At 37.3% G+C, this 26,645-nt stretch overlaps 3 protein-coding genes across 6 annotated transcripts in view; 2 read left to right on the forward strand and 1 right to left on the reverse strand.

The window, feature by feature from the left end:
- ACSM3 (acyl-CoA synthetase medium chain family member 3) overlaps positions 1–9,816 on the forward strand; it is a 56,920-nt gene extending 47,104 nt beyond the window's left edge. Inside the window, exons 10-14 of the mRNA XM_069570294.1 lie at positions 5,101–5,202; positions 6,191–6,318; positions 6,423–6,522; positions 9,054–9,173; positions 9,566–9,816. Coding sequence (XP_069426395.1) covers positions 5,101–5,202; positions 6,191–6,318; positions 6,423–6,522; positions 9,054–9,173; positions 9,566–9,652 — 537 coding nt within the window. The 3' untranslated portion in view covers positions 9,653–9,816. The remainder of the gene's footprint in view (positions 1–5,100; positions 5,203–6,190; positions 6,319–6,422; positions 6,523–9,053; positions 9,174–9,565) is intronic.
- Positions 9,817–9,971: 155 nt separating this feature from the next.
- ERI2 (ERI1 exoribonuclease family member 2) lies at positions 9,972–24,676 on the reverse strand. 3 transcript variants are annotated; one of them, XM_069570288.1, is made up of 9 exons: positions 24,294–24,676; positions 20,471–20,538; positions 20,303–20,386; positions 19,549–19,676; positions 18,785–18,941; positions 17,298–17,398; positions 15,559–15,640; positions 12,190–12,278; positions 9,972–11,985 (listed from the first exon to the last, which is right to left on the reverse strand). In XM_069570288.1, the coding sequence occupies exons 1-9, from the start codon at positions 24,314–24,316 to the stop codon at positions 10,648–10,650; spliced, it is 2,070 nt and encodes a 689-aa protein (XP_069426389.1). In that variant the 5' UTR covers positions 24,317–24,676; the 3' UTR covers positions 9,972–10,647. The 3 variants fall into 3 exon arrangements, with proteins under 3 accessions (XP_069426389.1, XP_069426390.1, XP_069426391.1); XM_069570289.1 differs by having other exon boundaries at positions 20,303–20,381; positions 24,294–24,358; XM_069570290.1 differs by lacking the exons at positions 18,785–18,941; positions 19,549–19,676; positions 20,303–20,386 and having other exon boundaries at positions 24,294–24,361.
- Positions 24,410–26,645, forward strand: part of REXO5 (RNA exonuclease 5) — a 60,210-nt gene continuing 57,974 nt past the window's right edge. The window contains exon 1 of one of the 2 annotated variants that reach the window (XM_069570286.1): positions 24,410–25,012. In XM_069570286.1, coding sequence (XP_069426387.1) covers positions 24,872–25,012 — 141 coding nt within the window. In that variant the 5' untranslated portion in view covers positions 24,410–24,871. The remainder of the gene's footprint in view (positions 25,013–26,645) is intronic. The other variant, XM_069570287.1, reaches the window with a different exon arrangement.

Consider the following 26,645-nt stretch of genomic DNA (forward strand, 5'->3'; position numbering starts at 1 on the left):
AGCTCTGGGATTTCATTGGAAGGAATGATGCTAAAGCTGAAACTCCAGTACTTTGGCCACCTCATGAGGAGTTGACTCATTGGAAAAGACTCTGATGCTGGGAGGGGTTGGGGGCAGGAGGAGAAGGGGACGACCAAGGATGAGATGGCTGGATGGCATCACTGACTCGATAGACCTGAGTCTGAGTGAACTCCGGGAGATGGTGATAAACAGGGAGGCCTGGTGTGCTCCAATTCATGGGGTCGCAAAGAGTCAGACATGGCTGAGTGACTGAACTGAACTGAACTGATAGGTACCTTATCCACAAAGGAGTCAAGAATATACAATGGAGAAAAGACAGCCTCTTCAATAAGTGGTGCTGGGGAAACTGGATAACTATGTGTAAAATAATGAAATTAGAACACTTCCTTAACACCATACACAAAAATAAACTCAAAATGGACTAAAGACCTACATGTAAGGGCGGAAACTATAAAAGTCATAGGGGAAAACATAGGCATAACACTCTTTGACATAAATTGCAGCATCTATTTGACCCACCTCTTAGAGTAATACAAAGAACAAAAGTAAACAAATGGGATCTAATTAAACTTGAATACTTGTACACAGCAAAGGAAACTATAAACAAGATGGAAAGACAACCCTTAGAATGAGAGAAAATAATTGCAAATGAAACAACTGACAAAGGATTAATCTCTAAAATATATAAGCAGCTCATGCATTTCAATATCAGAAAAACAAATAAACTAATCAAAAATGGGCAGAAGATCTAAACAGACCTTTCTCCAAAGACACATGGCCAACAAGCACATGAAAAGATGCTCAAAACTGCTCATTATTTGAGAAATGGAAATCAAAAAAACGATGAGGTATCACCTCACAATGATCAAAGTGGCCAGCATTGAAAGATCTACCAACAATAAATGCTAGAGAGGATGTGGAGAAAAGGGAATCCTCTTGCACTGTTGGTAGGATCAAAAGTTGATACAACCACTGTGGAGAACAGTATAGAGATTTCTTTAAAAACTAGGAATAAAACTACTACATGACCCAGTACCCCATATCCCACTACTGGGCATATACCCTGAGAAAATCATAATTGAAAAAGACACATGTTCCCCAAAGTTCATAGCAGCACTATTTACAATAGCTAGAACATGGAAGCACAGTAGATGCCCATCAACAGATGAATGGATAAAGAAATTGTGGTACATATATACAATAGAATATTACTCAGCCATAAAAAGGAATGAATCTGAGTCAGTGGTAGTCAGGTAGATGAAACTAGAGCCTGTTACACAGACTGAAGTTAAGTCAGAAAGAGAAAAACAACTATTATTTATTAACACATATATACTGAATTTTGAAAAGATGGTACTGATGAACCTATTTGCAGGGCAGGAATAGGGATGTAGAAGTAAAGAACAGACTTGTGGACACAATGGGGAAGGAAAAGGTAGGACAAATTGAGAGAATATCATTGACATATATATACTACCAGGTATAAAACAGATAGGCAGTGGGAAGCTGCTATTAATATACAACACAGAAAGCCCAGCTTGGCACTCCATGATAACATAGAGGGGTGGGAAGGAGGCTCTAGAAGGAGGGATAGTTATAGTTATGACTTATTTGGGTTGTTGTATGGCAGAAACCAGTGCAACATTGTAAAGCAATTATTCTCCAATTAAAAATAAAATAATAATAATAATAAAAAGCAAAAGATAGGTGCTATTATTGTTATATTCACCTCTCCCTCGAATTTGTTTCCTTTGAAAAGCTTTTCTAAGAAGGGATGGTAGAGCAGCACTAGTTATATTCAGTAGAAAGACTTAATAGTTCATTGGTTAATATTAATAGGCTGCCTTAAGTTAGAGAAAGATATATTAAGCATTATCTGCAATACAAGTAATCAAATTGGCATTTCACACAGATGTTTTCTCTTGATGACAACCCCCAACATACATGGCTAACAGGGTCTCACAGGCATAGCTGTATTCATAGCCATCTCAACTGCAATGTACTGCCAGTTCCCCATTCATTCAAGCCCAGTGATTTTTGAATCCCCAGTGATTCAAGCCCAACTGTCTTTGAATGAAAACTTGTGTGGGCGAGAGGAACAGTGCAATAGCATCTCTGCCTTCATTTATTTATCCAAATCTTTTTTATTGTGGTAAAAAACATGTAACTTAAAATTTATTAGTTTGACCATTTTTAAGTGCATCATTCAATGGTATTAAATAATACCATATTAAATAATGTTGTGCAGCTGTCACCACTATCCATCTCCATAACTCTTTTCATCTTGGAAAACTAAAACTCTCTATATACTGAATAATAACTCAATTCCTCTTCCCACCTGACCCTCACAATCACCATTCTACTTTCTGCCTCTATGATTTTAACTACTTTAAGTACTATATATAATACATACAGTATAATATATATAAGTATACTATATATAATGCTACAGTCTACTATATATAAGTATACTATATATAATACATACAGTAGTCATTTTTTGTAATCAGCTTATTACATTTAACATAATGTCCTCAAAACTTCATCCATGTTGTAGCATGTGTTGGGATTTCCTTCCTTTGAAGGCTGAATAATGTTCCATTGCATATATGTACCACATTATGCTTGTTCATTTGTTTACTGATGAGTGCTTGGGTTGCTCCCACACTTTAACCATTGTGAATAATGTTATGATAAACACAGTAAATCAGCAACTCTTTGAAACCATTTTTTATTCTTTTGAGTAGATACCTAGAAGTAAAGTTGCTGGATTATATGGTAATTTTATTTTTAAATTTTTTTATTGGAGTATAGCTGATTTACAATGTTGTAACACACAACAAAGGTACACAACAAAGGTATACAACAGGTATACAACAAAGTAAATCACTTGTACACATGGTAATTTTAATTTTTTGAGAAACTGCCGTACTGTTTTCCACAGTGGCTGTACCATTTTGCATTACATCTTTACCAACACTTGTTATTTTGTTTTTTTTGATAGTAGCCATTCATGGGAAATAGATGGGGAAACAGTGGAAACAGTGTCACACTCCAAAATCACTGCAGATGGTGACTGCAGCCATGAAATTAAAAGATGCTTACTCCTTGGAAGAAAAGTTATGACCAACCTAGATAGCATACTCAAAAGCAGAGACATTACTTTGCCGACTAAGGTCTGTCTAGTTAAGGCTGTTTTTTCCAGTAGTCATGTATGGATGTGAGAGTTGGACTGTGAAGAAGGCAGAGGGCCGAAGAATTGATGCTTTTGAAGTGTGGTGTTGGAGAAGACTCTTGAGAGTCCCTTGGACTGCAAGGAAGGAATGATGCTAAAGCTGAAACTCCAGTACTTTGGCTACCTCGTGTGAAGAGTTGACTCATTGGAAAAGGCTCTGATGCTGGGAGGGATTGGGGGCAGGAGAAGAAGGGCACAACCGAGGATGAGATGGCTGGATGGCATCACTGACTCGATGGACGTGAATCTGAGTGAAGTCCGGCAGTTGGTGATGGACAGGGAGACCTGGTGTGCTGCGATTCATGGGGCTGCAAAAAGTCGGAGATGACTGAGCGACTGAACTGAACTGAACTGATCCTAATAGGTGTGAGATTGTAGTTTTGATATGCATTTGTCTCATGTGGCCACCTTCATTTTTAACTCTTTCCCATGGGCTTTTGTTATTGTGCCCCTCCTTCCTTACCTAGGAGCATCTTTAGTGATATTCTAAAATCTGAGCATGTACTCTAACTAGCTGGATGTCAGACATTTGCAATTTCAAAGATCAAAGCTCATAATTTTCATATTTAAACATTCTAAGACCCCTTGAACAGGGAGGTATGTGATTCTCCCCAGAGATAGAATATTTTATCTGTGTTCGCATCTATTAAATAGTAGTCTGTGTAAAGTAATCAGAACTCTTTAACATTTCTCTTTTCTATTAATAATACCTTGATAGCTGTGGCCAAATATTAGATGACTCGATGGGAATTTACACTTTTTTATTTGCAAAAATTTAAAAATAAGTTCTTACATTTAGAATTCCTTTGCCTTTTCAGTTTCTTATTGGGGACATAAGCCCTTTTTGTGCTGGAAAGGGCCACATAAAAATATCCTTTGCTAACAAACTATATCTCAGATTTGAAGGGTGTATATAAAAGCAGTGTGGAGTTTTCATATTTAGAAACAGCTAAAAGAGCAGAATAGGTAAGCAAGCAATCTGAGAAATGCTTGTTATATTTTTAGAAAATGAATTTAACTCTCTGGAAAGATTACATAGAGAAGTATAATGATGAAAAGCACAGGTACTACAGTATGATTGCTAAGATTTGAATTTCACCTCAAGCATGCACTCTGGCGTTACTTACACTCTCTGTGCCTCTGTTTCCTTATACGTAAAATGAGCATAATACTCCTAACCAGATAGGGTTGTTGTAAGGACTAAAGAAGATAGCATATGTGAAATAGAGCATTAACATTTATTATTTAGGATGTGGTAAGTGCTTAATAAATGCCAGCTACTATTAGGTACTTCAGAGAACAGGAGAGGATAAGAGAGCAAGGCTTCAGCTTACCTACCACTGTCTCAGCCACAAAACAGTTCCCTTTTCCTGATAACTCACATTTGGCTTCTGAGGTAAGATTTTGTTTGTTTCACAAAGTTGGAAAACCAGTAATGAAATACTTATGAAAGAAAAAGACAATAAGATATATCACAAATGATAAAAGCAGGTTGCAAAACACTATTTTATAAAGTGATCCTATTTTTCTGTCTATATCATCTCAAAGGATATTACTAGAATGTGATTATTGCTGGATGACAGAATTAAGGAAAAATTTTGTTCTTTCACATTTTGCTAACCTGTATTTTACAATATAATTTACAATAAGAATTTAAATAACTATATTTCTCTTAGGAACTTAAAGTTTTTAATTTTAATTTTGCTTAATTTTTTAAACTTAAAATTTTTCTGAAGTCTGCATTCTTAAATAGCAACCCCCCCAAAAAAAATCTGCAGTGCAAATATTTCAGATGTGGCGTTAAATAAAAATTTCCTTAAATAAATTACTCTGTTTCATCCTAGATTTTAGATGTAAATGGCAATGTTCTACCACCTGGAAAAGAAGGAGATATTGGCATTCGAGTTCGACCTAACCGACCACTTGGCCTTTTTACCCATTATATAGTAAGAGACTTATTACTAAATAGCATCTCATTTCCTAATTATTTCTCAGAAGTGCCTGGTAATTATCCCTATTTGCCACAAAATACAACTAGGATAGGTATTGGGCCTTTTCTTGAGAGATTCGTTGTCCTGAACAGTAATCGCTTGGACAGGGAACAGAAGAAACACCCAAATGCTTATTAAAGAAGGGCATGTTGGTCCCCACAGGCTAGATCACTGCTCCAAGCCCATGAAGGTAAAAGGGAGGGGGTCCTAGAAAGAAGACTGCCCTCTTAACATCATTAATCCACTCCACTGTAAATCAGCACGCAATAATCTTCCTGAAATCTGATTAGTGGTCTCTCTTCATGGAAAGAGTGAGAGAAACAAGGAATGAGGCAGTGAACTGAAGTAAATATCTTTTATTAGAGGCCTCCCAAGCTCCTGTTTGCAAACATACTTTCATTTCTAATTACAGTATACAAATTAGAGAAAAGTTTACACCAATATAATCAAAGGCCCAGGTTCTGTCAGTAATACATAATGTAACAATACTTCCTTTTACTTCCTGCCAAATTTACAGAATCAATTTTCTATTTTTGTGTAAGCCAAACAAAATACATAACAAACACACAATAAAACCCTGTTCTTTGACTCATTAGGTATTGGTACTTTAACTCTGTGTATTGACTTCTCTTTTTTCCTATGAGTGTTGAGATATTAACCAATTATCAAAAGACTTATTTAGCCTACTCCTCTGACTTCCTGCAATATTTATTTTGTAACCAATCTAAAAAAATTCCCAGCATGCCTAGTCTTTGTAGTTATAGTTTACCTATCTTATATTGGGCTGGCTCAATGCTAGACTTCCATCTCTATTTCTCATGTTAGCTCCTCTTCATTCTAAGAATTCTCAAAAACACTAAAATTTTTTTTTCTCCTTAAATATTTAAAAATCCAACTGGATCAAAGAATAACATTCAAAATAAAATTATCATTTGTTTTACAGGATAATCCTACAAAAACAGCTTCAACTCTACGAGGCAATTTCTATATCACTGGGGACAGAGGCTATATGGATGAGGATGGATATTTCTGGTTTGTTTCAAGAGCAGATGATATCATATTATCTTCTGGGTAATTTTCATCTGTGGATATGTCTATGTTGACTGTTTGTTAGTAGTCTGGAGTGAACTTTTTGCTCACCTTTATAAGTTCCTGCCTTATGTTTTATTTCCCAGTTACCGAATTGGTCCGTTTGAGGTAGAAAGTGCCCTGATTGAACATCCTGCAGTTGCAGAGTCAGCTGTTGTCAGCAGTCCAGATCCCATCAGAGGAGAGGTAACTGATTTGCCTCTACCTTAGTTTGTTGGCAGTCTAACACATACTTTTAAATAGTAGTTCACTGAAACAGAATTACCTAAATGATTCATTCACTAATTATGTAATTTAGAGACTCATTATTAAATATGCTAGTCAGATAGAAATACGCTAATTAGAATGAACTGCTACAGAATGAGACTGAAAATATACACTCTATAAAGAATTTGAATCATCTCCATGGAGTACTGGGGCAAGACAGTGTGAATGCCAACAACCCAGGTTCACACCAGAAACGACCGCATGGGCTGTAGCCTATCAGGCTCCTCCGTCCATGGGATTTTCCAGGCAAGAATACTGGAGTGGGTTTGCTATTTCCTTCTCCAGGAAATCTTCCCCACCCACGGATTGAACCTGGGTCTCTTGCATTGTAGACAGATACTTTACCGTCTGAGCCACCAGGGAAGTCAGAAGCTAATTAGATAGGTTCAAGTTGTTACCCAGATCTGGAAACTAACATAGCCCCTAGTGTAGCTGAGGATAGGCTGGCATCAGATATCAGGACTAGGAACAAGGTCAGAAATAGGAACTAAGTAACTAGAAGCAAGCTGGGTTGGTCAGTAAGTAGAGGCTTCAGGAAATAATAAATAAGACAGAAGTCCTAAAATCTCACTTCTGTTGGGGTTGATCACCTGGTAGTCTGGGTTTAAAGATTCCATGCCACTCTTCAGGTACTTTTTGCCAGGCATGGTCAATAATATTCCACATTCTAGTAATTTAAGTAGGGAAAAGATTCAGTAATTATTGAAGATTGTCCCTTTGTTCTGAATGCCATCAGTAGGTGGAATGAGTCTTTCCCTTAACATCAGTCATCATTTCCTCCTCTGTAAAAGGATTCTGTGAGGGGAATTACACTCCATATTTTGTAATAAATCTATAAGGGAAAAGAATCTGAAAAAAACTCTATCTTATCTATATCTGAATCACTTTGCTGTACACCTGAAACTAACAACAGTTAATCAACCATACTTCAACAAAAAAAATTACAAAAAGAGAGAAGGATATAAAGTTGTAATGTACAGCAAGGTTCCATTTTTAAGTATAAATGTCTTAGGAAAAATAGGAATAATTCACACCACTTTGCTGGTTTTCTCTGGAGAATAAAATTAAAAATGATTTTTAATTTATTTTTTAAAAAGTTTGTGAGGATTAAACAAGTTAACATAGGTAAAGGGCTTATAACAATACTCAGAACATATTAAGTCATTAAAAATATTAGGTATTAGTTGTAATAGTAGAAATATAAGACTTTTTTAACCTAAAATCTATAAGTGGGCTTCAAAGTTTCCCTGAAATTCTGTGCAAAAGAAATTACTACAACTGATACCTCATGTTTTTAATGACTTAGTATATATGTTCCAGGTATTGTTATAAGCCCTATACCTATGTTAATTTACTTAATCCTCATAAACTCCTTTCACAGAGAAGGAAACTGAGGCACAGATGTGTCCTAACTTGTCTGAGACTATAGGCAAAGTGTGACTCAAATCCAGGTTGTGTACTTCAGAGTTCATACTTTTAACCATGTTAGATTTCTCTTTATTAATTTATCATTTTCTATGATGGTTTATAAAGAATTCTATAAAGATAAAGTTAGATTTTATCCAAGGTGCATGAGTCACCAATATACAAACCAGTAATTACAAACACTAGTTCTTAAAATAACTTGCCTTTGCACAATTCACTTATAGCAAGGATGAAATTTTTTAATTCATAAAAATGTTGATAAGCAATAGAACAAGCAAAATACAAATAAATTTTATGAAATGTCAAACAATGAATACAAGAAAATTATATACATGCATAGACACACATACACAACTGCCTTGCATCAACAGAAGTGTCTATGGAATAGAGTGGACAGTCTCAGCAAACTGTTTCTTTTAACAAGGATATGGCAAACTCAGTCAGAAGACTGTTTATTAAGACCATACTGAGGGTGGTGACCTATAAACTAGACTAGATCAGGATGGGTTGTTTTATAAAAGACTGTGCTTAGTGCACTACCAAGTTTCCAAAAGAAAATTTTTTTAAGGGGATAACAGATGAGGCAAGAAGTCAAGAGCAGAGATGATCAGAAACAGGTCAGAAAGTAGTTTAAGATGTAGTGAGATGAGGGAGTTCAAGTACAGATCAAAATCAAAGTAGGGGTTCCAAAAGCTAGGTTGTATTAAGATCCCCTGGAGTAGGAAATGGCAACCTGCTCCAGTACTCTTGTCTGGAAAATTCCATGGACAGAGGAGCCTGGCAGGCTACAGTCCATGGGGTCAGAGTTGGAGACGACTGAGCAACTGAGCACACACACACACACACAATAGATATAAAATCTAGGTATGGGAGTCAACTGGCTGGCTTAAGAATGTAAAGCTGAGATCAGACCCTAATAAACATTTTGGCTCACCATATGAGGTATTTATTTAGATTCTCAAGTTAAGAGAAAGATACATTGAAACATAAAAATATACAACTCATCATTCAAATATTTATTTTAGGTAGTAAAGGCTTTCATTGTTCTGAATCCTGATTACAAGTCACATGATCAAGAACAACTGAAAAAGGAGATTCAGGAGCATGTAAAAAGAAATACAGCACCTTACAAGTATCCCAGAAAGGTAGGTACTCTAATTAAGAACAATATTAGCTTAGTATTCTGGAAATTTTCAGCTGTTTATTTTTTCCATTTTAATGAACATTCTCTTGAAATGTGCTATACCAAACATTTCAAACTGAACTAATGACATGGATAAGAAACAGAATCTGAGATCAAAATGAAACTCTTAACCTAATTTGTAGGGTCATTTGGCTTACTGGACTTATAGTAAATACTAAAAAATATCAAATATCAAAAAAATATCCTCAACAATATCCCTTTTCCCTTTTTTGGCTGTTACCAGAAAACCCCCTAACTGGTGTCCTAATTCTTTCACTTAGAGTTCATAACATAATTGACTTTGTCTAAAGATGAAAACTTCTGGCCTAATTTTCTTCCCTTGGATATCTACAGGTAGAATTTATTCAAGAGCTGCCAAAGACTATTAGTGGGAAGATAAAAAGAAATGAACTGAGGAAGAAAGAATGGGAAACAACTTAAGCCTATTCCATTAATTATGATGGTCTCTATAAAATAAGACTGTAAAATCAAAGATTATGAAAAGGTGGTAAAAAACGTGATAGTATGCTTATAAACTAATTGATTTAAAATATCCTGTGGTTATCACCTCATAGGCTGGATTCTGAAATAAAACATTCAATAAATTCCTCTGCATCGGTGTCAATGTTTTTATAATTTGGTAATATAAAAAGAATACCATCAGTTGTTGAGGAGTGTAGATGCAATTTCTGAACTAAATCTCTGACCTATTGAATTCCAGATCTTAGCTGAGTAATTCTACTGATACACTGACTATAAATCAGAACCAATTTTTAATGGCTGAAATAAAATGAAACAAGTTATAAAGTTTTTAGAAAAGTCTTAAATAATAGATTATCGTAATTCTCAAAGTACAAGTATCTACCTGAAACTGGTCTAGGGATTTTTTATTGGTCACATTGTTATCCAAACAATTTAAAAATAATTTAAAATTCATTTCAAGGTCTAAGTGTAAAAGGATATCATATATTGTATTCCTGAAACTTATATAATATTGTATGACATTATAATTCAATATAAATAAATAGGATATCATGTATTAATATTGCTATTATAATCTAATAAATACAGTTTATCAAGTTTTAATTTGTGGTTCTTCAAAAAAATGTGATGTTTGGTAACAGTTAATATATGAAATATAAATAAAACAGTATAAAACATTATCAGCATACTCATGTGTGGAAATTCAGGGGACAATCAGGATTCATACATGGAGAGAAGACAAATTAGATAACTGGTGAATGAAATTAGAAGGCTGTGACATTATTTTTTTCTATTTTCAGTGTGTGTGTGTGAATGTGCTGAATAGCCCCAGAGTAGCTTACAGAGCTCAGATATGCAGAGTCCTCACAACATGTAGCCCTATACACATTTTTTTCTCTTTACTGCACTAAAAGTCACAGTGAAGTAAAAACATAGTTTAGACACAAAAAAGGTCAATTTCTCATTGAAGGTCTGAGTCTCAATGAACTTTCAGTAGAGAAATTTACATTTCTGTCATAAATAAGGTTTGTTTCTAGAGAACTAAAAGTGAGTCCTCCTGGGGAATGAGATAGAACTATACTGTTTGCTCTTTCCTTTTGAAGTGTTTGTTCCCACTTGAAATAACCACAACATTTTCTCTTTTCTTGGTACTTCCCAACAGGACAACAATAGAAGACTTTTCCATGGTTTGGTCCATTATTAGAAACAGTAAGTCTCTTAGATCTTCGGCCACACTTGCATAAAGGAGGTGTTACTTTCCCACTCTTCCAAGGTTCTTGCAGATTAACTGTAGAAGTTAAGACAGAAGGGAGAATCTTCCAGGAAGAAATTGCTCCTGGGGAGTCATTAGATGATGCAGGCTTTTCTTCATGAATAGTGAAAGTCTGCTTTTTTGCTGGTGGGAAAAGTGGAGGACTGGATGGATTCCTTTTACTATCATCTAAACAAAGAGGATGTTTCCCCAAAACTAAAGGATGAGACACATTGGAATTAACACTGTTAAAATTACTTGATTTACATTCAGGTAATTTAAAGCCAAAAGTATCTGAACCTGGATCTTTGGCTTCCTTTATATTATAAATAGTGGTATGGGGACTCTTATATACAATAGACTTAGAGGTAACAGATTTTTCAGGAGTTTCTTCTGTGCCTCCAAAGTTTTCATGACTTAACATTTCAGATTCTTCTAAAACCATTACTTTTTCTCCAGAATTAAGTGAAGTGTCTACATTTGAGTCACTAATGCGAGGTATACAATATATATTTTGCTCGGGCTGAGATGCTGGCAATAAAGCTACATCCTCCCAATCAGCCAACATAGGTAAACAGTCAAGAGCAGAACTCACTTCCATATCAGAAACATTATTAAAAGATGAAATGGTAGTTGAAACAGGTACCAGTTCTGAACCAACTGTTGAAGACTTAGAATTGGTATTAAATGCAAGATGTTGGTTTATTTGCTTCTGCATAGGTGTATTCCGGCTGGAAGACTGCAATTGCCCCAAAGAAGTCCAGGACTTAGTAGCATTAAAGAGAGATAAACAGCCTCTGACACTGCAAAGACCTGCTTTTATGCTGTCCTTTTGTTGTAACTGATCCTGCTGTACCTTTATAGGAGAATTCACACCAACTGACTTCATTTGAATTTTCTTGTAAGATTTTATTGAATTTTTAGGCTCCCCACCATATATGCTGGGATCATGAGTGCTATTGGTACAGGCTGATGTTTCTTCAACTTGCTCCATATTCAAATTTCTGGTGAAAATATTAGGATTCCTCTTAGTGGAAACCTATGATTCCACAGACAAAACCAACAACTTTAGAAACTCTGCATTCATAATTTCTTTAGTATACATTATACGATATGACAAAAAAGAAAAACATCAGCACTGATTGATCTGTAAAGGACAGCATACATAACATCTACATTTCAGTTAGCCTGCAATTCTTCTGCAGTTTGAAATAATAGAATAAAGAGGCAAGACACCACTAACCTTGTTCAAAGACCTTGTAATCTTCATTAAGCAACCATCCCTGATCATTTTCCAAGCAAGAAGGGCAGTATTCCGAGAATCATCCAACCCTGAGGAAACAGATATCAAAGATTAAATTTAGTGGTACCTATGTAAAGAAACATACTAACACTTAAGCAGAAACTGGAACATACAGTTGGTTTTATGATCATCTACTAATTTTCATCATATAAAATGGTCTTGTGGAAAGCTGTGGCAGCCTCACCAATGAAAGATTTCCCAAATTTAGTCATCTGGTCCTGAACTTTTGTTTGTTAGTTGATTCAATCAGTTTTGATTTCAGTACTTGGGATTGGTCTGTTCATAATTATTTTCTGTTTCTTCCTGCCACAGAGTAGCTGGTAGTCATCTCTTATGATCCTTTGTATTTCTGTGATGTCAGCCATAATTCTTTTTTCATTTCTAATTTTGTTGATTTGAGTCCTCTCCCTTTTTTTTCTGGATGAGTCAGGCTAAAGGTTTCTCAATTTTATCTTTTCAAAGAACCAGCTTTTAGGTTAACTGATTTTTGCTATTGTTTTCTTGGTTTCTATTTCATTTATTTCTGTCTGATCTTCATGATTCATTTCCTTCTACTAACTTTAGGTTTTGTTTGTTCTTCTTTCTCTAGTTGCTTTAGGTATAGGAATAGGTTGTTTGAGACTTTCTTGTTTCTTGAAGTAAGACTGTATTGCTACAAACTTCCCTTAGAACTTCTTTGGCTCCAGCCCATAGGTTTTAGATCACTGTTCGTTCTTTTTGTCTCTAGGTATCACCATACATAAAAATAAGCTCAAAATGAGTTAAAGACATAGATGTGAGACTAGGCACTATAAAATTCTTAGAGAAAAACACAGAACACTCTTTGACATAAATCACAGCAATATCTTTTTTGATCTGCTTCTGAATTATGGAAATAAAAACAAAAGAAATAAAGGGCATCTAATTAAATTCAAAAGCTTTTGCATAGCAAAGGAAACCATAAACAAAATGAAAAGACAACTCACAGAATGGGAGAAAATATTTGCAGATGATATGACAGACAAGGTATTAGTCTCCAAAATTTACAAACAGCTCATGCAGCTAAATATCATCAAAATAACCAACCCAATCAAAAAATGGGCAGAAGACCTAAATAGACATTTCTTCAAAGAAGACATACAGATGGCCGAGAGGCACATAAAAGATATTCAACATCACTAATTATCAGAGAAATGCAAATTATCAGAGAAACGCAAATTAAAACTAGAGATCCCTCACCAAAAAATTCACAAACAGTAAATGCTGGAGAGGGTGTGAAGAGGAAACCCTCCTATACTGTTGGTGGGAATGTAAACTTGGTACGGCCACTATGGAAAACATATGTGAGTTCCTAAAGAAACTGAAAACAGAGCTACCATAGATCCTGAAATCCTACTCCTGGGCATGTATCTGGAGAAAAACATGGTCCGAAAGGATACATGCATCCCAATGCTCATTGCAGTGCTGTTTACAATAGCCAAGACATTGAAACAATCTAAATGCTCACTGACAGAACATTGAATAAAGAAGATGTGGTACATATATACAACAGAATATTGTTTGTGGTAGTTATAGTCACTAAGTCTTGTCTGACTCTTTTGGGCTATAGCTCACCAGGGATTTCCCAGGCAAGAGTATTAGAGTGGGTTGTCATTTCCTTCTCCAGGGAATCTTCCCAACACAGGGATCAAACTCATATCTGCATTGCAGGCAGATTCTTTACCATTGAGGCACCAGGGAAGCCCAATGGAATATTACCCAGCCATTAAAAAGATGAAATAATGCCTTTGCCACAACATGGATGGACTTAAGAGTCAGATACACTGACTGAAGTAAGTTAGAGAAATATCCTGTTATCACTTACATGTACAATCTATCTATCTATCTATACAAATGAACTTATTTACAAAATAGTAACAGACTCAGAGACTTAGAAAAAGAACTTACAGTAACAGGGGGAATGGTGGGGGGAGGGATAGTTAGGAGTTTGGGATTGACATATACATTCTGCTATATTTAAAATGGATAACCAACACAGACCTACTGTATAGCACATGGAATGCTGCTCAGTGTTATATGGCAGCCTGGATGGAAGGGGAGTTTGGGGAGAATGGATACATTTACATGTATGGCTGAGTCCCTTCACTATTCACCTAAAACTATCATAACATAGTTTGTTAACTGGCTATACTCCAATACAAAATAAAAAGTTAAAAAAAAAAGAATAATAAAAATTAAAACAAAATAAAATGGATGGGGACTTCCCTGGTAGTTCAGTGGCTAACACTCTGCAGGGGGCTGGGGTTCAATCCCTGGTTAGGGAACTACATTCTGCATGCTGGTAACTAAAGATTCTGCATGCTGCAACAAAATACGCAAAAAGTAAACTCAAAATGGATCAAAGACCTAAATGTAAGCCCAGACACAATAAAACTCTTAAGAGGGAAACACAGGCAGAACATTCTCTGACATAAATCACAGCAGTATTTATTTTGATTTACCTGCTAGAGTAATGAAAATGAAAATTAAAATAAACAATTGGGACCTAATTAAATTTAAATGCTTTTGCATAGCAAAGAAACCAATAAACAAAATGAAAAGATAACTCACAGAATCAGAGAAAATATGTGCAAATGAAGCAACAAGCAAGAGATTAATCTTCAAAATAAACAAACAAACAAAATAAATAACTCATGCAGCTCTATGCCAAAAAAGCAAATCACCCAATTGAAAAATGAACAGAAGATCCAAACAAACATTTCTCCAAAGACATACAGGTGGCCAAAAGCACATGTCTCCAAACAATAAATGCTGGAGAGGCTGTGGAGAAAAGGGAGCCCTTCTACCTTGTCAGTAGGAATGTAAATTGGTACAACCACTACAGAACAGTATGCAGATTCCTTAAAAAACTAAAAATAGAACTACCATTATGATCCAGCAATCCCACTTCTGGGCATATATTCAGGGAAGACCATAATCTGAAGATATATGCACCCCAATGTTCACTGCACCACTGTTTATAATAGCCAAGACATGGAAGCAATTTAAATATTCATCAATAGAGGAATGGATATAGAAGATGTGGCACATATACACATTTTTTTTTAAAGAAACTAGAAATCCACTAGATAACGGTCTTATATAAAACCTTACAATATTTTAAGGAAATGATAATTTGAAAATCTTGGAAACAATCTGAATGTATAGACTAGGGCTTTTTCAGGCTGAGGATATTCTTTATTAATGACATCATTGAAAAATGAGATGCAAATGAAAGTGTATAAAAATAAAATGACTTACATAATAAAATTAATCTCAAGATATACTAACCAAAATGTTCTCGCCCTGAGAATTGCATTCCCACTTCCTGCAGGGCACCACTGAGTCCTTTTGGTTTTCTTCTATAGAAAATCTAGTCAAATAAAAGACAATATATTTTTAAAAATAATTACTATGTGAAAGGCTATACAGTTAACCATTTACTTCTTATGATTTTTATTCTATTAGACTTGAAATGTGCTTATTTTTGTGTTGTTTTTATATACTTTAGGAAAAGTATTTATATGGATGCTTCAAAACAAAATATTTTGTTTGTAGAAACCCATACCCATGTGTGATTGACTATACCAAAGCCTTTGACTGTGTGGATCACAATAAACTGTGGAAAATTCTGAAAGAGATGGGAATACCAGACCACCTGACCTGCCTCTTGAGAAATCTGTATGCAGGTCAGGAACCAAAAATTAGTACTGGACATGGAACAACAGACTGGTTCCAAATAGGAAAAGGAGTACATCAAGGCTGTATATTGTCACCCTGCTTATTTAACTTATATGCAGAGTACATCATGAGAAACGCTGGACTGGAAGAAACACAAGCTGGAATCAAGATTGCCAGGAGAAATATCAATAACCTCAGATATGCAGATGACACCACCCTTATGGCAGAAAGTGAAGAGGAACTAAAAAGCCTCTTGATGAAAGTGAAAGAGGAGAGTGAAAAAGTTGGCTTAAAGCTCAACATTCAGAAAACTAAGATCATGGCATCCGGTCCCATCACTTCATGGGAAATAGATGGGGAAACAGTGGAAATAGTGTCACAATTTATTTTTTGGGCTCCAAAATCACTGCAGATGGTGACTGCAGCCATGAAATTAAAAGATGTTTACTCCTTGGAAGAAAAGTTATGACCAACCCAGATAGCATATTGAAAAGCAGAGACATTACTTTGCCGACTAAGGTCCGTCTAGTCAAGGCTATGGTTTTTCCTGTGGTCATGTATGGATGTGAGAGTTGGACTGTGAAGAAGGCTGAGCGCCAAAGAATTGACGCTTTCAAACTGTGGTGTTGGAGAAGACTCTTGAGAGTCCTTTGGACTGCAAGCAGATCCAACCAGTCCATTCTGAAGGAGATCAGCCCTGCGATTTCTTTGGAAGGAATGATGCTAAAGCTGAAACTCCAGTACTCTGGCCACCTCGTGCGAAGAGTTGACTCATTGGAAAAGACTCTGATGCTGGGAGGGATTGGGGGCAGGAGGAGAAGGGGACGACAGAGGATGAGATGGCTGGATGGCATCACTGATTCAATGGACGTGAGTCTTCTGAGTGAACTCCGGGAGTTGGTGATGGACAGGGAGGCCTGGTGTGCTGCGATTCGTGGGGTCGCAAAGAGTAGGACATGACTGAGTGACTGAAATGAACTGATACTCATGTGTGAAGTGAAAGTAGTTCAGTTGTGTCCGACTCTTTGCAACCCCATGGACTATACAGTCCTTGGAATTCTCCAGGCCAGAATACTGGAGTAGGTAGCCTTTCCCTTCTCCAGGGGATCTTCCCAATCTAGGGATTAAACCCAGGTCTCCTGCATTAGCAGCCGAACCATAAAAAAAGCCCAAGAATACTGGAGTGGGTTAGCCTATCCCTTTTCCAGCAGATCTTTCTGATCCAGGAATCAAACCGGGGTCCCCTGAATTGCAGGTGAATTCTTACCAATTGAGCTATCAGGGAAGCCTATGTGTAGGATAAAGTTTAATAACTTTTCAATAGAAGGAAAGTGAACATGCCCCCTTACCTTGTAAGTTACTCTGAGATCAATCCAAGAATTAAGGAACACAGGTTTTAACAGTTGTTTTCTTTTACATTCATACTCCAGGCAAACCCCCAAGTCCCAGTCTGCATCAAGAATATTAGAACAAAGTCAATGATGCTAATGGTTTTTACTTATGCTATTATCTATAAACAAAATGCTGAAAGTCGACATAAAACAGAATAACAGGACTTAGAATAATACATAACATACACTATACTATATTTTATATCTAGTATATACATATACAACATATTGTATATATTATATACTATGCAACATATAATAGAAGAGTAAGATTTTGTTGCCCTAGTATTTAAAAATTACTCATAACTTACTAGTACGAAATTAGGTCAGTAACTAAGTTTCAAAATGATTTCTTAAAAGCCCAGTAAAACACACTGACATTTCAGAAAGAAGAGTTAGGTGTCACATTACAAGGCTTAGATGGAAAAGATTATCTGCTTTCAACATTGTAGAAAATATTAATGTAACTGAGAAACCAAACATCTTACAGGGACCCTGTTGGGCTGTACCCCACAGCCATGTAAGCACTGTACTTGCCCAACCTCAAGACCAAAGAAAGAGCCCAAAGTCAGTGACAGAGACATCAAGGGTTTAATGAACAGGGGGACTGTACATGTCTGAAGCAAGGTCTTGGAGCATACTCCATCATGTGAAGCAGATGGTGGGCAGGACATGACGGCAGCAGTCTTTGGCAAGGTGTTACCAGTTATAGAGGGAATTGACATCAGTTGGTTCATCAGTTATCAGGGAAACCAGCTGAGGAGAAAGCCCTTCATGTTCCTTTGATAAGTTATCATGGTGGAGATAAAGATTCTGGTCTAAAGATCTAAAGATTAGAACAATCACTAGCCGGGGCTAAGGGCAAGTATGTATTAAGAGGGGAGGTCAGTCATATGAGTAGGGTGTAGGTCAAGCAGTGGTATAGAGAGAACAAAAGAACAGCCATCTTGAATGGCCTGATCATACAGACCCAAACACAATTATCAATGCTATGCGTCAATGACAGCATTGTTAACAATGACTATTAATGGTAATGCTCTATTAGGGCATATAAAAGATCTACTTTAAATGGCCCATTTTTTTCCCTTGGTGTCTACATTAGAAGCGTGAAAGTATAAAAGCAAAGATTTCAACGTGAATATGGATTCTTTTTATCAAAATTGTAGAAATACCATGATAAAAAAAACTTTTACCAGTCTTTGCCCAGATTCAGGAGAATAGAGAAATCTAGAAAGATTCTTAAAAGTTAGAGCTTAACTTTTAAAGGTGTTTAAAATTTTAAAAATATGAATAAGTTTACTTTTGTTGGTTAATATCATGCTAGACATTAAAGATTTCTTTTTGTGGCCCAGGAAGGTAACAAGTATAATTCTTACTAGAGATAAAGAATTAACTAGTGGCAATGCTACTCATTAATGATTGCTAAATATAAGTTATTTTTTTACCTGACCAAGTAACAAATGCACATAATTTTACTTCAGAGGTGGAAATATCTGATACTGTAGTAGCAAAAATAATTTTCTTCTGTTGCTGAATCTTCTGAATCCATTTACAGAACTGAGATAAACAAATCTTCAGAGGGACTCCTTCATCAACCTGAGCCTGAATAGAGTCATATAATATGAATTCAATAACTGAATTCCATAATTATTGCACACATAATTAGGCACTATGAGGAAGATATACAACAAGGAAGAGGTTTTAACTGGCAGTTTATCTACTGAAAAGATGTTAAAACACATAAGAGAGAGATAATACAACAATTAGAATTCTACAAGATAAGAAAAATTACATTGACTAATCTAAAATCACACAGAAATACAATAAAGATATCCTGATAGCTGGAAATCTGATATCACTTAATTTCCATAAAATATATTTGATATACATTTTTATAACACTATTCTTTCCAATTTTTTTTTGGCTGTAACATGGGGGAATCTTAATTTCTCAACCAGGGATCAAACCCACGACCTCTGCAGTGGGAGTACGGAGTCATAATCATTGGACCACCGTGGGAGTGTAATTTTTTCTGATTTTTAAAGATTCTAGTGGGCTTCTGAAGGGGACAGGACTTCTAACAGTGAACAAATCTAATTCCACATGGCATATAGCTTTTATTTTCTTTCTGAATTTTAATATTTACATCTTTCCTGCTTGTTTTTTGTTGAAATGGGAGGATGAGAAGTGGGGAAAAGAGAGGGCATACCTGCCTTATGCCTGTCAGTTCCATGCAAAATTCAGAGAGAATTGGATGTTCCTGAGGCTGAACATAAGCATGGAACTCAGATTCAATCTCTCCAGTTGATGTGTTCAGTAATACAGCTGGAAATTCAACTACATGAAAGAATCATCAATTGACAGCTGAATACATAATTGCTAAACTAATGCTGCAATCATTTTAAATTAAGTATATATTGATATTACCTTCACATAGTATTATTAAATAATCATTGTTTTAGTGAAAGCACATTAAAATGACCAAAGCAGTGTAATGTAATGGTTATATAAAATTACGCCAAAGAATAAATCAAACTATTAAAGTTACAGGTATATCTATTTAAAACTCTTGAATATATTTCCATAATTAGAAGACCATATGAAAGTTGAAACATAGTTCTTTTTACAAAGGTATTTTTTTTTATCAGTTTCTATGTAGTTGAGATTTTGAATATAATCCCAAAACAATTATTTTATATGGTGACACACTTAAGTATTAGGTTTGTGGGTCTTTTTTGTCATCAGATTTCATAGTAAATTACCAATCCACAGATCATTTTGTTTTCTTATTTAGCATTGCTTGTACTGTGTGCTAAGTTGCTTCAGTCATGTCCAATGACCCTATAGACTGCAGCCCACCAGGCTCCTCTGTCCATGGGATTCTCCAGGCAAGAATACTGCAGTGGGCTGCTGTGCCCTTCTCCAGGGGATCTTTGGCCATTGGCAGGCAAGTTCAGACTTACTTATTTCCTGACTCCGGTGGTGTTTCCCATCATTCCAACATGTTGACTCAAAATCAATGATGATTAAGTAGTCAAACAACTGCTCTGCAAAAGATCAGTGTCCTTATGTATCACCAGTGTTAAAAGTGCAAAACTACAGAATGTAAAGAAATGAGGCACATTACTTACTAGATTTGCTTCTTCCTAGGTTTCCATTTGCTGGTGGAATTGATTTTCTCCTAATTAATCCAAGCTGCCTAAAAACGTAAAGCAATCCAGGTATGTTCAACAAAATCATTCATATTCCTGTTTACATAAATTAACAAACTGATGGTATAACCCTCATTATTAATGTACTAATGTATTGTGATTGAGAGGAAACTAAACTAGACTTTGAGGGCAAAAGACTTTGGTTCTTTGCACTCTTCTGACTTTAGCAGTCATTCTACCAAAGAATATTCAAATTACTACACAAACTACTACACTCATGCTCAAAATTCTTCAAGCTAGGCTTCAAACTACGTGATCTCAAAATTTCCAGATGTACAAGTTTGATTTTAAAAAGGCAGAGGAACCAGAGATCAAATTGCCAACATCTGTTGAATCACAGAAAAAGGGAATTCCAGAAAAATATCTACTTCTTCAATGACTACATTAAAGCCTTTGACTGTAGATCATAATAAACTGTCAAAAATTCTTCAAGAGATGGGAATATCAGACCACCTTACCTGCCTCCTGAGAAACCTGTATGCAGGTCAAGAAGCAACAGTTAGAACTGGACATGGAACAACAGACTGGTTCCCAACTGGGAAAGGAGTAAGTCAACGCTGTATATTGTCACCCTGCTTATTTAATTTATATGAAGAGTACATCATGAGAAATGCTGACATGGGTGAAGCTCAAGGGGGAATCAAGACTGACGGGAGAAATATCAATAACCTCAGATATGCAGATACCACCACCCTTATGGCAGAAAGTGAAGAGGAACTAAAGAGTCTCTTGATGAACATGAAAGAAGAGAGTGAAAAAACTGGCTCAAAACTCAACATTCAAAAAATGAAGATCATGGTATCTGGTCCCATCACTTCATGGTAAATAGATGGGGAAACAATGGAAATAGTGACAGACTTTATTTTATTGGGCTCCAAAATCACTGCAGACGATCACTGCAGCCATGAAATCAATAAATGCTTGCTCCTTGGAAGAAAAGCTATGGCCAACCTAGACAGCATATTAAAAAGCAGAGACATTACTTTGCCGACTAAGGTCCATCTAGTCAAAACTATGGTTTTTCCAGTAGTCAAGTACAGATATGAGAGTTGGACAACAGAGAAGGCTGAATGCTGATGAACTGATGCTTTCAAATTCTGGTGCTGGAGAAGACTCTTGAGAGGTCCTTGGATAGCAAGATCAAACCAGTCAATCCTAAAAGAAATCAACCCTGAATATTCACTGGAAGGACTGATGCTAGAGCTAAAGCCAATATTTTGGCTGCCTGATGCAAAGAGCTGACTCACTGGAAAAAATCCTGATGCTGGGAAAGACTGAGGGCAGGAGAAGGGGGCAACAGAAGATGAGATGGTTGGATGGCATCATCGACTTAATGGATAAGAGTTTGAGCAAACTCTAGGAGACAGTAAAAGACAAAGAAGCCTGGCGTACTGCAGTCCATGTGGTCACAAAGAGTCAGATATGACTAAGCGACTGAACAACAAGTCATTCTACCTCATGGGCTTCAAAGTGCATATTTGCAAACAGACTGTTTCTCTGTGCTCCTATTATTTTATAGTAATAATGAGGAACTCAAGTGGTTGTAAAGATGCATTGAAAACCTAAGTTAATTTTGCTTTCGTATTTTTCCAGCCTTTGCTATGTGAAGAGCACAGTGGAGAGGAGAGAGGGCAGGTCCAGTCTTCTAGGAGTTTAAAAAATCTGGGTAAATAAACTAGATATTCATGGAAAACTAGTGTAAGGTAATATATAATAAAGGATCCTTATGGGCGATATTCTAAGTCCACAGAAAGGGAAGAGCTTGTTACCTGAAGCCTCTTGGTAGATGTCAAGCCAAAAAACCACCAAGGCAAAGAGCAGAAGGAAGGATTTATTACTTGCAGCAAGTAAGAATAACACCAGGGATATTTCCTGGTGTTTCCCACACCAGCGTCACCCCTAAACTGCAAAACTGGGTAAGTTTAAGCTAAGGGTACATGTATATTTCATGTAGGGGCTTAGGTGGTTGAGATTCCAAACATGAGCTGATTGAAGTCAAGAGAGTCAAAAAGCTCAACATTATCATCCCTTGGGTTCCAGGTGATCGGGTGGTTGAGTGCTTCAGGCTAATCTATACCATTGAAACAGAACTAGGAATTTTTTTTTCTTTTTGGCAGCTTGCAGGATATTGGTTTCCAGAGCAGGGATCAACCTTGTACCCTCTGCAATGGAAGCTGGGAGCCCTAACCACTGGACCACCAGGAAACTCCCAGGACGAAGAGTCTTTACTTCTGAGATATTATCTTTGCCACTGTTACTTCTCTTGCCTGGTAACAGTTGTTTCTGCATTCTTTGTTTCTTTAATACCAGTAATTTCTAAACTTCTCTGGCAGTCCAGTGGTTAGGAATCCACTTGCCAATGCAGGGGACATGGGTTTAATCCCTGCTCCAGGATGACTCCACACGTTGAGGAGCAACTAAGCCCATGGAGCCCAACTACTGAGCTTGCCCTCCCCAGCTACCAAAGCCAGTGCACCCTAGAGCCTGTGCTCTGTAACAAAGAGTAGCCACCTCAATGAGAAACCTGCAGACCACAACTAGAGAGTAGCCTCTGCTTGCTGCAACTAGAGAAAAGCCTGCACACAGCAACAAAGACCCAGTGCAGCCAAAAAAAAAAATAAAAAAATTTTTTTAAAAAAGGATCACTGTGGCCAGCCTCAGACCACAAAATGGCTTATGCCAAACATGACTTCTCTAATATTGAGAAAGTCATGTATGGTTGTCTTTCTCCAGTGAATATCTGCTTACATGCTTATTGCGGTCTTAGGCTTACTGACATCTTAAGTGTCCTGAGACAAAACTATTCAATACTTTGCTAGGTAGTTTAACCAGGCAGACACCACTCATTCTAGTTTCCCTGTTTGACCTGTGATGGGAAGTTGAGAATAATGGCTAACATCTATTGATTGTTTACTATATAATGCTGGTGGTAATTTAGTCAGTCTTCTGACTCTTGGAATCCTCTGTCCATGGAATTCTCCAGGCAAGAATACTGGAGTGGGTTGCCATTTCCTTCTCCAGGGTATCTTCCCAATCCAGGGATCAAAACCCGGTCTCCTGAACTGCAGGCAGATTCTTTATGGACATATTACACACTGAATCAAGATGATGATCTCATTTCATCCTCAACAACCGTACAAAATAGTCCTTTCTGCTACCTACATTTAATCGGTGAGAAATCAAATTCGGCAATTTGCTAGAAAACACGTATTTAGTATGTGAAACCAGGATGATCCAACTGTGAAACCCATGCTTTCAAGAATGCATTCCACCGTTTCTATTAATTAGAATGTGAAAAGCCTGTCCAAGAATCAGGAAAAAGGCCATGATTCACACTGTGAATTAAACAGATCACTATAGCATGATTCACACTGTTAATTAAACAGATCACTAGTAAGTGGTAGGGTGAACAGCTTGATAGGTGGAGTGATCTTGATAGCTGCCGGTGACCTCCACAAGGTCCCCTAGGGCCGTTCTTAATGTTCCCGGAGACCTAGAATAGGCAGACACTGGCGCAGGGGCACAGAGTAAAGAGCCCTCCCTAGTCCTTCCACGCTCCAACAAAAACAAAGAGCTGACTGAGGCTCGAGACTGAAGTCCCAGAAGAGTGACCTTCCAGTTCAGGCTGGCCAGTGCACGCCCAAACTGCAGAGAATGGAGGCTGAACACGGGGGACACTGAGTGGACGCTAGCGCCGGATCAGGAGCGATCCCCCGCCACCGCCCAGAACCGCCTTGCATACCGTGCGAGTCTCTTGGTCGCCATTCCTGACGTTCCTTCCTTGCCTCAGCCCAACTGCCGGAAGTCTCTGTAGCCCCACTTCCGCCCATTCAAACTCCCCGCGCGATTGGGGAGGGTGCTGCAGCGGCTTCTCTGCCTGTGGCTGAGGCAGAGGCGGCGGTCATCTTTACTCTCCCTCCCGCCTTCTTTTGGCGTCTTGGGGGGGGAGGGGGATACGGGGTTTGGAGAGTGGTTTTTGACAGAGAAGCAGTTAGAAAGCCCCCCCTTCTCTCTTCCTAACTGACGGAGGCGCGTTTGCACCGTTGGGGGACCGTTTCGAATTCGGCCTCCAGCGTCGGCAGTAAAGCCGTTTGGCTTGGTGCTGCGTCGTTTTCTGCGTGGAGTAACGGGGAAGACGGTTGGCGCCCTAGCTTTCTGCGTTGGGCGGGGAGCGCTCCGTAAACTGATTTGAGAGGATCTGAGAAAGGTGCTAGGTAGGCTGTCGAAGCCCTTGCTCCTCCCCACTGTGGAGACAGCCTGGGCCATCAGGGCGTCGGGGTTTTCTCAGAGCGCTTAAAAGCGATCTTTCTCAACAAGCTCATGGAGCCAGAGAGGGAAAGGAGCGGGAGCACCTTCAAGAAGGGCAGAAAGAGGAGGCGGATTCCGAGCAAGCTGGTCGGGGCCGCTGAGGCGATGAGATCCCGTTGGGATCTTGAGGAAAGGCAGCAACCTGTAGCCAAGGTGAGCAGTGGGGTGGGGGGGATCCCGACAGGGCAGCCCGAGGCAGTTTGGGACTCCCAAATAATAATACAATACCATTTACTTTGGGGCTGGTATTGGCAGTTTAAAACCGGTATTGTGCCTGGCACGCGAGAAGAATGTTCAACAAATATTTTGAAGTCTTCTGTGTGCAGGAATTGTTCTAGGTTCTGCAAATATACCAGTGCATACACAAAATTTCCTGCCCCCGTGCAGTTTACATTCCAGTAATGGAATAATAAGGCTGATAATCTGTCATTTCTTGAGTATTCTGTGGCATTCATCCCCATAGTCATCAGATTTCTATTGTCTTTCTAGGCACTTGGGGGAACATTAGTGAGTAAACAAAGATCGCTACTGCCTTTCTAGTGGAGAGAGAAGATAAACAATAGTAAGGGAATTAGTGCTATGAAGTCTTTTAAAATGCGATTCCTTTTGGAGGAGCCTATCAGATTGGCAAAACAGATTTTTTTTTAAAGGTTAACGTGGTAGAAAGTTGAAGGAAGTTGACAATCTCATCACTTTGTTTTGAAACCGTCTCAAAATTTGCGAGGACAGTATCAGAAACTTTTATCCACCCACATATTTTAGTGTTTACATATTTTCTAATATCTACATAACTAAAATGCAACCAGCAAAATCAGGAAATAACATGGATATATGCTACCATCTAATTCTCAGATCCCATTCAGGTTTCTCCAGTTCTAATAACGTCCTGTTTAGCAATAAGATCTAGTTTAGAATAAATGTGTTACTTTAGTTGTTATGTTGCCTTCGATGCAAACAATTGTTCAGTCTTTGACATTTGTGGCTTTACTACCTTTGAAGAACCTGTACCAGTTATTTTGTAGAATGTCAGAATGTCCCTCAAGTTAGGTTTGTTTTCTCATTATTAGATTCAGGTTATACATCTTTGACAGGAATTTCACAGAAGTGATACTATATTCTCTTGTATTTTATCAGGTTGTACCCTAATTTGACTTGTCCCAGTACTGATAATATGAACCATGATAATTTGATTAAGAAAATATGTGCTAAATTTCTCTAAAGTTGCTCTTTTTCTGTTATTTTGTGGGGAGATGCTTCCTCATTAAACTTTCAGTTTATTCATTTTTTATTAGTATGAATTTGTGGATACTTATTTTATTCAATTAATTATAATTCATTACTATATTTATTTTGGTGTTCAAAATATCCCAGATTTGGTCATTAAGCTAGCTTCTGTGTCCCTTTGACATGGACCTAATCATTCTTGAGCATTTTCTTACTTTTCTGGCACAAAAAGATATTTCAGACTCGTCTATGCTTCCCCTGTCTTAGCCCTGAAATCAGCCATCTCTCTGAGGAGACTTGGTTCTTTTTAGTGGAGAATGACATTTAGAAATTCAAGATCTGGGTGCTAGATATGCTGATTGCTGTTGGGATGTCAATATTCCAAATGAGAGCTAAGAAATATGTGTGTATAGGTTTATACACACATATGTTTACATTAAAATACTTTTATATATATATAGATATATCTATATATATTGAAAAACTGTCAATTCATATCAGAATCTTTGCTTCCAGTCCAATTCCACTGAGTTCATTCTAGTTGTCTCTTTTCATATTTATA

The sequence above is a fragment of the Ovis canadensis genome, chromosome 24 (assembly GCF_042477335.2).
Source record: "Ovis canadensis isolate MfBH-ARS-UI-01 breed Bighorn chromosome 24, ARS-UI_OviCan_v2, whole genome shotgun sequence".
Taxonomy (NCBI): Eukaryota; Metazoa; Chordata; class Mammalia; order Artiodactyla; family Bovidae; genus Ovis; species Ovis canadensis.

Excerpts from the sequence above, each read along its gene's own strand:
- ERI2 (XM_069570288.1), bottom strand. The coding sequence starts at position 24,316 with ATGGCGACCAAGAGACTCGCACG. Across the intron at positions 20,387-20,470 it reads CCTAGGAAGAAGCAAATCTA|AGCAGTTGTTTGACTACTTA; the intron begins GTAAGTAATGTG and ends GATCTTTTGCAG. Across the intron at positions 19,677-20,302 it reads CCACCGGAGTCAGGAAATAA|TTGAATTTCCAGCTGTATTA; the intron begins GTAAGTCTGAAC and ends TCTTTCATGTAG.